This window comes from Anarhichas minor, unplaced genomic scaffold, assembly GCF_050575085.1.
Source record: "Anarhichas minor isolate MPS153535 unplaced genomic scaffold, ASM5057508v1 ptg000017l, whole genome shotgun sequence".
In the NCBI taxonomy this organism is placed as follows: Eukaryota; Metazoa; Chordata; class Actinopteri; order Perciformes; family Anarhichadidae; genus Anarhichas; species Anarhichas minor.
The window spans coordinates 15,254,167-15,266,357 of record NW_027466463.1 but is presented as its reverse complement, the minus strand read 5'-3'; the positions used below and the strand labels follow the sequence as shown (position 1 = coordinate 15,266,357).

Here is a 12,191-nt window from a genome sequence, read left to right as displayed (position 1 = left end):
AGAATGTTGGATTCACATTTTAATATCGTATTAGCATGAGCAGTTCCCAAAATAATTCACACAAAAATAGCTCTCTGATAAAGTTTAGACTACAGAACCACGATAAAGGTTTGTTCCAGGTACCTCCTATATATATATATATATATAAGATTTCCTAGTAAGATGCTAATCAGACACTGCTGATCTGAGTCACTCTAACACAATCTCTTTCTGTGCTGCTAATGAAGAAATGAAGAACAATATCACGCACATTTTAAGATAAATCTAGCCTAATTTGCCTTGGTGGGGCTGCTTACAAACAGAAACAAACAACAACAAAAAAGTCAGTGAAGTAATGAAACCAAATAAGCAGAAATAAATGATTAGTGCAGGATCTAATTGTTCCTTTAACTCTTCCTCCCTCTCCTCTTCTCTCCTCTCCTCTCCTCTCTCTCTCCTCTCCTCTCCTCTCCTTTCCATTCCTCTCTCTCTCCTCTCTCTCTCCTCTCCTCTCCTCTCTCTCTCCTCTCCTCTCCTCTCCTTTCCTCTCTCTCTCCTCTCTCTCTCCTCTTCTCTCCTCTCCTCTCCTCTCTCTCTCCTCTCTCTCTCTCCTCTCCTCTCCTCTCTCTCTCCTCTCCTCTCCTCTCCTTTCCATTCCTCTCTCTCTCCTCTCTCTCTCCTCTCCTCTCTCTCTCCTCTCCTCTCCTCTCCTTTCCTCTCTCTCTCCTCTCCTCTCCTCTCCTTTCCTCTCTCTCTCCTCTCTCTCTCCTCTTCTCTCCTCTCCTCTCCTCTCTCTCTCCTCTCTCTCTCTCCTCTCCTCTCCTCTCTCTCTCCTCTCCTCTCCTCTCCTTTCCATTCCTCTCTCTCTCCTCTCTCTCTCCTCTCCTCTCCTCTCCTCTCCTTTCCTCTCTCTCTCCTCTCTCTCTCCTCTTCTCTCCTCTCCTCTCCTCTCTCTCTCCTCTCTCTCTCTCCTCTCCTCTCCTCTCTCTCTCCTCTCCTCTCCTCTCTCTCTCCCCCACTTTCGCTTTCTCATTTCTATTCAGTCTGTGGAAGCAGCAGCAGCAGCAGTCGTGTATGAGGATCCTTGGCAAGAGGACAGCAGCAGCAGCAGCAGTATAGGAGATACAGCCCAGACCAAACTGCCCGAGCAACATGGTCGTTTTAAGAATCGTCGCGTGCCTGTGCCTGTGCCTGCTGGTGGGCTTCTCGCTCCAGGTGGACGTGAAAAGTGGGAAAGAGGCAGGAAAAGCCGGGAATTTCATGGAAGATGAGCAATGGCTGTCAACCATCTCCCAGTACGGGCGTAAGATGAAGCACTGGAATCGCTTCAGAGACGTGAGTTGTGTATTTTAGTGTAATTACGCAAGCGTGTTTTGTCGTGTCTCGTCTCGTGCTGCTTGAGATGCGGTCCGTGGAGGTAACGACGCGGGTTGTTTGCTCAGGTGATTTTGCGCACAGCTGACTGTCGCTCTCTGAAGTGCACACACGCGCAATATTAGCAGTTTGTGGTGGAGAAATACTTCAAAAGATGGAGATATCGCACAGGACAGCATGTTCCAATATTGTGGGAGAGAATAAGCGCGTGCCCTGTAGAATGATTTCTTTCTTTTTGGCAAGGTGCCTCATTTTCTCATGATGCTTTATCAATTGGCCGGCATGCCAAGCAGGCTATATTTCATAATGTGTTTTTATGGTAGAATTGACACTTTTATCTTTGGACCTTCTTATGTGAGAGTGAATCCGATGCAACTCAGAGGAGATCTAACACATTGGCCCAAGTCTTTCCAAGCTCCTTCTGGGTAACTGATATTCAGAACAGTGTCTGTATTCACTGATCAATACCCATTGATCAGCAATATTGCACACAAAGTGTAGGGCTCACAGCAGCAAGACATCGGGTGTTTATTCCTTCAATCACAAATATCAAGAATAAAAGAACAAACGTTTTATTCTCACATGAATATGTTTGTTGTCCAGACTTCATTCTGGGCTGTAAAAAGACAGCTTTGTTTATTCTCTTCACCCAAGACTATTCATTTATCAAATTACAAACTCCCACTGACCTACATTTACCCAAAACACAAAATATGAAAAGCATTTTTTTTGGCATTTCATAGATTAAAAGATGAATCCATTAATCAAGATTATAACCAAAATGAAAATAATCTTTAGCAGCTAAGGCAGCGTGTGACTGGTATTGTTTTCACCTTGTGAGTCCGTGTGTGTGTTTGTGTGTCAACATGGCAGAGAACAGGTGTTTATATGTCTATGGAAAGATTTTTTTCAACGCAAGAGTGTCACAACCGTGCAATATGCAATCACAAAACTTTACAGGTGTGTGGTCGAGATCAAAATGGAGGTTCGAAAGTTCGAAGATGGGTTCAATTCGAGCAAGGACACCAGAAGTAGGGCTGTTGGAAGTGCGGAAGGGGCCTCTCGATAGATCTCGTTCAAAACACAAGCAGCAGGAGATATGTGTGAGATGGGGAGACTGTGAGCTTGGTGAGGGGTTCATAAGGTTATCCGGGTGTGTGACACCTCCCTGGTACCAAAAGACAGAACACTTGACGGGAGTGAGGATGTGAAGGATGTGAAGGATGTCAGAGGAGGAGTTGGTTCGCAACCATCCTCAGATCCAAGCCTCTACCATGACAACCAGGCGGACCGTTTGATCTCATTGCTGAGAAATATCACCTCAGACAGATAGTCTTATCAAAGTCGGCCAGGCAGTAGCTGTATTACCTTTTGACCGAGCTCTGTATAGCATGCAGGGATCTGCCCCTCTACCCTGGACCCCCCGAGAGCGCAGAAAGCTTGTGGGTGAATTTGTTATTTGATTGCATATTTTTGTTGTCATGCACATTTGCATACTATCTTTGGCAAGTCTTTGGAGTGGTTTGCCTCACCTGTGTAATTGGAGTGGTGCGTCAGGGGAAGAGCTGGGAGGGATGCGGCCTTTCTGTGGGGGCTGATGGCGGAATATTTGGGGCATACACCAACACTGTCCTGAGAGGATTTGTTTAACATTTCTAGAAGTTGGGTGCTTTGAATTTAGTTGCGTCTGGATTCTGGATTTGACACATGAAAAATGTTGGAGAAAATCTTCAGCTCATATTATTCACAATCCTCTCAAAAAGGTATTGAATGGTGCCGCTTGGTGACACAAGTGCTGCTAATGACGGGGTGAATGGTGGTGGTAATTACAGGGACCCACAGCTAAACTGGGCTCACAAAATACATGGCAGGATTATAATACTGGATACTGTGTGTACTGTGTATACCGTGTCTGCCAGGACTTTTACGAATCGATTATTTTGTTCATGAAATGTCAGATAATAGCGCATTTACAAGGATGAGGAGAACAGAAACACATCCTCTCATTTTAGAAGCAAGAACCAGCAAATGTTTGATTTGTTGCTTGAAAATGGACGATGAATCCATTTTCAATGGCATCTCCTGGATCTGTAGCTTGGGTCATACCTTATTTCTACGTTGCTTTGGACAAAAGTGTCTGTTAAATGTAAATGTGAAAAAAAAATGTATTTCTTTATAAATTTCTTAAATTCTTGATTGTCAAACTGAATAACGAATTGACTTATAATTTCACCGCTGGTGTCAATAAAAGGTGTTCACCCATCTGACTTTTTCTTGTCAGAGGGGGGGGGGATACTTTCTTTAATCTACTGTGTATTGTGTGTGTGTGTGTGTGTGTGCGTGTCGTCAAATGTGTGTAGTGGTATGTAGTCCAGACCTCAAAGGTTGAGAACTATTGCACGAAGGTGACCTTATTGTTTTCTTAACTATTACATTTCCTGATTGGGTTACCTGTTTATTTCTATGTTAAAGAATTAGTTCAGCATTTTGGAAAATTCGCTTTCTTGCTGTAGTGCTAACGTTAGCTACATAACGGTTATTTTGCATGAAGACATGAGAGTGGTGTCGGTTTTGTCATCCAACTCTGTATATGAGAGCAAAATAAAGTTATTTTCAAACTGTTGAGCTAAAATGTGATATTTTGTTTTCTAGTCCTTTTGTTTTATAGCTATTTTCTTTTAGCATTTTGCTTTGGTTTGCCCACCGTGAGTGGTTAGTGGTTGGTGTAAATATTGGAATATTATGTGCCCGTGCTTATATTCCTGCCTCTCCAGGTGAATCTCATCCAAAAAATGTTGAACCTGAGATGAGATGAGATGCTTTGTTATGCTCAGGTGTGTATATTCTGTGCTGCACCAGGCAGTGAGATATACCATCTGAAATGCAAAGTTTTTTTATTTGTTTACTAGCTGTCTTGGCAAACAGGTGGCGTGAAAACAGCAAGCATATTGAAAGGCCATCGAAAAGAAATCACCATGTGGGCATTATATAAGCAGTGGTGGCAGTTGGATTGAGCTGACTGGTGTTTTAATTGGAGCACTGTACATATATGCTTATCTAGGGGAGGCATAATGAGGAAACATCAAAAGGAAGAACAATAAAACAAACAGCTGCAGAGGCAGGAGGTGTCGGGATAATCCACAGCAGGTTATAGGCTGTTATACACGCTCGATTATGACAGGCGTCAATGTTGAAGCTGTAATCATGGCTCACTGCAAATGTCAACACATCAGATCTCCCGGTGTAGCTTCCCCCCCGCGCTCATGTTTGCACAGAACTCACCTTCTCAAAGCAGGCCAACAAGTTACAAATGTCCACAAATTAAGCTCGGCTGTAATTAGCTGATTGCGTCTTCCTGAATCAGCTCATCAGTTAAAACACTTCTTTGACTGCTTGATGTATTTTTTATTTATTTTTTGTCCCAACTCAAGTTCCACTTTGCATTCTGGTGCGTTCGGGTGCATCTGCACAGCGGGGACTCGTGTGAACAATACTGTGCCGTTCATTCACGGCCAACTTCACACATCTCTCTGTGCAATGCAAAGAGGGGACTCATTAAGGAGCTGTGCAGACTTAAAGCCGTCCACGGAGGACCGGTTAAGGTTTGCACCTGCTCCACTGCCTGCTTCCTTTTTAATGAGGGAAAATTGCTACATCTTTCTCAGGTATATGGCTCCTCAGCTCCTCTGGTTGTTAAGATCAGCACAGAGTACATCATCATTGGCCTTATTGGTATACTCACCATTTAATTTAATAAATGCAATTAGATTACAATGAGTGCTTCCTTAAATTTTTACCAAAGCCGCGCCGTGTGCCTAAATCTACATCATCAATATTCATGAAGAAACACAAGAATAAAGAGAAAATAACTAACATTTTAGTCACTGTACATGTATAAGCATGTGGGCTGCAACAGATGATTCTTTTCAATACAGATAAATCAGTTGATTGTTATAAATTGTTATGCAACGCATAAAGGACAGCAAGCAGGTTAAAAGAGCTAATTGAGCTCTAATATGTAACCTGAGGCTTCATCCAGCTATGGACCAGAGTCACTACTTATCCCTGCTGTGACTGAGATGATGGCGATGGCCCGGTCACAGATCCCACATCAACACTGCTCCTCTGTGAGGGCTCTTAGAAAAATGAAAGAGCAGGGTTCACTCTGTTTGTCTGCTGAACATGATTCTGTTGTATCCTCAGTGACACTGAGCTCCTTTCCTTAGCTCAAAGACACGCTACCAGCTGTGGGGTTTTGTGCTCCTGTCATCAACCTCAGCCATTTATTAGCCTCCCACAGGATTTATGCTTCAGCACGAACAGCCAGCGTAATTACGGATATGAAAAATTAGAAAAAATAGAGCAAGAAGACGGTATGTAATTGTAAAAAAACAAATATCATAATGAGGCCTCTTTCCAATTAAAATTGAATGGCATTGTGTGGGTTGAAAATGAAGACGGTAGAAACCATTACAGTTAAATTAGCTAATAGTTATCTGCATTTCCTCTGAAGATCACCCTATCAAGTCCACTATCTGTGGAAATCTGCTCGTTGCACACTAATGAGATCGAAATGGCAGAAGTGGTGGAAAGAGACGATTTCTTGTCCCCTCGTCATTACCATGCATGTCTTTTGCTGGAGGTGAATGTCAGTGGAAACAGAGAAGAAAGGAGATCCTGTTGGCTTGCTAGTTGAGTGGAGAGGCTGTTTTGCTCTACTCGCTGTAAAGCAGTTTATGCTTTACAGCCAAAGAAACACTGAGAGAAGCTCAGCAGGAACGCTTCTTCATAAGCATGTTCCACAGCTTGTCCAGGTACAACGAAATCCCTTTTGTTTTTTCCGTGGCCGAGCACGATGAATCAACTTGTTGTGATAGGACAGTACATGTAGATGAATGTGTTTAATAGGGGCGCCTGGCTGCACCTAGCACTCCAGTAGCAATGACGGCCTGAATTCCATCATATTTAGCCGTTAACTTCTCTGTGAGTTGCTGAAATGTCGGGCTGAATAATTAGCTGTTCGAAGGTTCCTCTTCTGGCTCTATTGTTCATGCATTATTTATAGTGGCGTCTGCCTGAGAGTTGTGCCTGCACTGGTGAAGCTCCTCTATGCCTTGCTGCAGGCAGAGCGATAAATGCCGCCACTCTGCTGCTGTGTCTGTCTTCATTCATGGCTGTAATGATGGCACATCCAATAATCAATCAACGAGCCAGCTTTTTAGCAAGCAAACAGAGCTATATCATTGCTTACGATGAGTCGATAATGGAAACTGATAAGAGCATTAGGTTTTTATTGTTTACTGCAGCGCCTTTTGCTTCTGTCAGTGTGGTGATAGGCTTCCTGGGGTCCATCAATACACAAATGTCACACAAGACATGAAAAATCTAGACATTAACGCGGTTGTTATTGCATAAAAGTAAAAGAACTCCAAAACAAGACCAAGAGTCTACAGCCATGCTTTACCTCTATAGTGTACATAGACAGCAGTGCCTTAAGCTAAAAGCATGCTAACATGCTTACAATGACAATGTTAACATGCTGATGGTTAGCAGGTGTAATGTTTACCATGTTCACCGTCTTAGTTAGCATGTTAACATGAGCATATTAGCACTAAACACAAAGTGCAGCTTAGGGATGACCAAAATGTAGCCTCTGGAGGACATGAGTGTGAAATGTGTGACACAAAAATACAAATTTCAACCTTATGGTGGCGCTAGAACACCTTAGTTTACCCTTCTCTGAGTAAACCCTTTAGAACAGGCTTCACCAGCTGAAATCACAATGTCATTTAAGTGGAAATGATTAAACCTGAAGAAAAAAAAACCTGCAAACGTAGCTGTGCATTTATTAACCAGGTGGAAATATTAGACTACAGAAAAGTGCCGTCTTCAATATATATATTCAGGTCTGCCTCGGGTGTTTTTATGTTTTTGATAGATGTGTGTTTGGGGCCACCATTATGGCAACCTAGCTGCACTAAAGACATGGTCTGAGCAAACACCGCCATAACAATAGGTGTAATAATGCAAGGTGCTCAGGTTCAACCTGGCGTTGATAGATTCTTTGCTTTAGGCCACAAATCACTCACTGTTAAAAGAGCAGTGCAAGTACTGTACAATTAGGCCAGGCAGCGACACAAACTTTGAGGACACGCTCTTGCCTGGGGAGAATCAGCCTCTTCTACTGTCTTCTGTACGTTTGATGTTAACGTTGGACGGGACATACGCTCGCTTCGTCTCCGGCTCGACTGTCCCAGAGCTGCATATGAAAGAGCAGGGAGAGCCGAGCCTCGTCGCGTTATCAACTGACAGACCAAGAGGGAGGTGTCAAGGACATGCTTGGAAGGGACTGTGATCCTGTCTGCGTTCAAGCTGTATTTTAGTATGTGTGGCATGCGTTGGATACATTTGTTGTTTGTGTGTGTGTGCGTATGTGGGGGAGAGAGACGCAGACTGTTAATTTGTCGAGTTGGCAGAGTAATGGATACGCACTACAAAGTCATATTGAAATGACCTTAATCAAGCTAATCGTATATACTGGGATAGGGTGCAGAGCTAAAGCGCTATTATCTTTTTTTTTCTCAGTTGAAAGAACCCGACAGAATCTCATTTATGTGTGATGTAGTCCTTCCTAAAGCAATAACGTGCCATCTCAATGTGGCTCCCTGTTTGACTGTAATAACCCGCTGCCACTGCGAGAGATTAGTATTATCAGCAGCCACAACAACCCAATGTGTTCTCATTGCCATGGCAGACGGGGGGAATTAAATGTAATCAGCCAGCTAGCATATTTAACTTAGCTACCCCTGTGAGCTGTCTCATGCAGATCCCTGCAGTATTTTAACTGGGATGGTTATCATCATTATCTTTTCTTAACCATGCTGCTGGTCTCTAAACTCACATGTCTGACAGTTGTAAAAGAGCTCTGCAGTGTTGAATGGACTTGTTATTGGAGTCTAATTAATTTAAACAGCAGGCGTGGCTGTGGAAACTTTGGAAACAGCAAATACAATAATGATTGCAGGCGCAGATAGATTGTGGTACAATGATATTGTAATCATCATTTTTGGAGATTTGCTGAACACATGCTGACAGTGCACTACAACACGCTCAAATGATTACACAGCTGCTCAGTACAAAAATACATCTTTACACAGGCTTTTGGCTGTTAAAGTTCAGTCCAGTTTATGGAAAAGGTGTTATTTTGTATTTTTCTCAATGTCAACAAAAACCAAGAAAAGAGCAAAAACCAACAACGTGTTAGTTTGCTTTTAATATTTACAGACTCATTTACTTTCGGTGGCACTCTGCCCCAAACTCCAAATGATAGAGAGCATCTATAAGGTCTACCTGTGGAAGGTCTACCTATTTGAATAATAACCTTGGTTTCATTATAAAGGTAACGCTTGTGAGATTTCTGCAGAGGCGTAAGCATCAGCATATATACATATATGTTACTGGATCACAGTAAATGAAGATGGAACACAGCATAACAGATAAAAAAAAATTCCAAACAACATTGCACACTTTTAGAGTGAATATCCCTTCAGAATGATGCACCTATTGCAAACTTTATCACGACATCTGAACATTACCTGCGCAAAGACCGATGCTAATTAAAATGAAGCATAGCGAAGTTTTAGAGACGTGTAGGCCGAATCTGCAAATTTGCCATTTGGGTTCAATCTGTGCCTTTTGCTTTTCTCAAGACAAGTGAAGATACAAAATTAGATTGAAAAATGTCTTACTATAGCCATAACATAACATACATAAAACAAGCATATACAATAACAGTAATATTTAGTAAAACAAAGTGAGAAATCGCTGTAATTTTAGACTTTTCTTTCTTGTTGTTTTTACGGTTCACCGCAGATTAAATTAAAAAAGATTTAGATTTGAATCTGCTCTCAAAATATCTGTTTAATACCCGACGTATTCCAAATCAATTACAACTCTGTAATAACCAATTCATGAAGCTAGCTTGTATTTTAAGTAGTAAAACCTGCAAGGCTTTTTTTCTTCTCTCCAGGGAAACAAAGTCAGTTTGTTAAGAGTCTATTGGAGTGGAATTTATTTTCTTAGCCTCCACTACATTCAATATTGATTTAGGTCATTCATTTATTTATGTACGCTGCTAACTTTTTGTGTTTGCAGATCAATACTGTTGAGTCTAGCTACTACAAAGTGAAAAACACACTGGAATCAGGTATTTATGTTTCTGCGGACCCACATGCTTCAATTAGTCTTATTATGGGTTTTTCCTGCTAATATTGTGTGCAGAAACAGCATGGCTCAGCACAGTAAAGACGGCCCTGCATAAGCTGAGAGCTCCCTGGGGCATCTCTGTGGAGCTCAATCTGAAGGCTTGCCTCCTCTCTTTCTGCTTCTTTGTTTTGCAAACGGAGGGGGTTGGGGGGTTGGGGGGAGCGATAAGATGCTGCAGAGACACAGGCGTTCCAGGGTTCTGCTTGGCTCAGCAGTGGGGTTCAACAGAATCCATTTTTTTCTGCATCCGCGCGCCGTCCTCCTCCTCTCCAATTACTGCATCTCTCGGAGCATGCAATGCCTCGATTCAACTACGGAGGCTGCTGCAGCAAAGCCAGCCCGGCCTCTGTTTGATGTGTCACTTTATCAGCGATTTGGAGACCGCAAGCTAACGGGCTCCTGCGATTGGAAAAGGTTCATTTCTGTGATGCAACTTCCTGAAATGTGGTCTTATTAGCCGAATGCTGCAGCTCAGAAGAAAAGCCTTCTTTTATGTTTTCCCGACTCTTGTTTCATGTTGCAAAGAGACTCTTATGTTGTCATTGCCAGTTATTTAGATCATCTGCGTTCTTAGGCAAGAGCCAAACTCCCCAGTCAGCCTGATTATTTCCGCATTTCAGCGCGGTGCAAATGTTTCAGATGGATGCACGCTTGACAGTTGGCTACTTCGTGGCTCGGGCAGAGAGACGTGCCCTTCAGTGTGCAGAGACGGCTGCAGAATGGGCTCCGTACTGTACTGCATTGCAGGCAGGCGTCTTACCTTGTGAAACAACATGTGTCCTTTGCCTGCAGGCTCCCGCTCAGATGATCAATTTGATCCAGCTCTGTGTTGCTGGGCTGCGACTTACTCCCGCAATGCTCCAGTGTTTTGTTGCAATCGAGACACCCCCATTTCTCTCTGTGGGTTTCCTATTTTGGGTTTCGGTAAACCGCGTGGGTTTCTTATTCTGTCACATACGCAGCATGTAATCACCTTGAACAGTCTGTAATACGACCATTGATCATGTCTGTCAGAGTCAACATGGTGTCGGAAATCTCCGGCCTGTCACGGTTCAATAAGAGTAAACTGAGGAGCTACAGATGTAGGAAGCTCGAGTTGGTATGTGGAATCAAAGGAGATATGAAAATATGTTCCACCAGCTGTTTCTGCGTGAGTTCTGCCTCGCGCTCAAGTGAAAATGTTTTGCCACTCTAAAGCCAGTGGGTTCAGGCCGAAAAAAGACACAGCATCATTTTGGAAACACTCTAATGCATTTCTAAGTGGTTCAATCTGTGGTGGGTCTGCGCCATTAGTGTCTCTCCCATTTCTCCGCCGTTTTTCAAAGACGACGGGGTACAAACAGAGCGAGACATTACCTCCGCATCTCAGGCCCCGGCAAGCTGAATCGAGGCGCCATAATGACATGGCAAAGGCGAGATGCACTCCCGCTGCTCCCTGGTAACTACAGAGACACGGAGGGCGGAATGTAGATTCACGACAGCCTCCGCCTCTGTGCCCTTTAGCAACGATTTATGGTAGGCAGGGAGACGTGGCTAATTCGGCTACATTCATCAGGCAAAGCACATCACTGGGCAAATGGCTGGCCGGGGGGGGGGAATGATGAGCTGACAATGTCCTGTCAGTCAGAGAGAGGCAGACACCCCTCAGTGATCTGATAGGATGACACGGCCCAGGACCAGAGCGGAGCGATCAGCTGAGCCTCTCGCAGGTCTCCGTTCATTACCGACATGACCCGGATCACCAGTCCATCCATCAGCCCGTGTTCATCCAGTCGCTGCCGGAGCAAATGACTTCATGGAGCCAGATAGATGACAACTGGTGGAAATGCTAAATGTCCAGATCATCATTTAATCTCTGCTGCTTAAGTGATGTCTTCACTGCAAATATTGTCCTTAGAATATCAATATGGGATATTGTGAAGGATGAAGCATGCAGTTATTGCCCTGAGGGAGAGGGACTTCATCTGTTACTCAGAGCTTCTGAACTAAAGCAATCTGGGGATTTAAAGACCCGACACTAAGCTAACCTGCTGCTATATCTTTTATATGTATTGTACAGACATGACAAGTGGTGTTGATCTTCTCGTCTAACTCAGAAATCCTATAAGGCAGGACAACCTATTTTTTTGGAAGAAGCTGTTTGGATACAGAGTCATAGATATGAATCAATCCACAAACAATGTGATCACTCTAAATTAGATTAGGAAATATGATCTGTTCTGTGATCAGAGAGGAGCTTATCATATCAGCTGTAGAGGAGATTACTCTGATCGTTATCTGATATATAATATACATGTGTGTGTGTATGGAGGTATTGTGATACAAGTATGAAATATCCTGTCGTTTCAAGGATTCTTTGACATCCACCTTGGTTTGATTTCAAATGTTTCCTCTATTTCCAGCACTTTCTCTAAAGCAGCAAGAGGTGTGCGAGGTTAGAATTAGGTTTGTGTGTGTCGGCGTCCTCCAGAAACCCGGACTGAACAGATCCCGTCACATTGCAGGGACAGATGAGCCGCAGTGACGGAGCGAGCGGTGTGCATGCACGTGATGGATCATTGCAGCAGGGCGAG

The 12,191-nt window shown here is 43.4% G+C and overlaps 1 protein-coding gene and 1 long non-coding RNA gene across 2 annotated transcripts in view; one reads left to right on the top strand and one right to left on the bottom strand.

The window, feature by feature from the left end:
• Positions 1 to 6: 6 nt before the first annotated feature.
• Positions 7 to 8,027, bottom strand: LOC142951960 (uncharacterized). The gene is made up of 2 exons (XR_012954625.1): positions 7,515 to 8,027; positions 7 to 6,527 (listed from the first exon to the last, which is right to left on the bottom strand). It is a non-coding gene; the product is annotated as an uncharacterized LOC142951960 (long non-coding RNA).
• LOC142951954 (testican-2) overlaps positions 1,132 to 12,191 on the top strand; it is a 31,767-nt gene continuing 20,707 nt past the window's right edge. The window contains exon 1 of the mRNA XM_076093884.1: positions 1,132 to 1,314. Coding sequence (XP_075949999.1) covers positions 1,132 to 1,314 — 183 coding nt within the window. The remainder of the gene's footprint in view (positions 1,315 to 12,191) is intronic.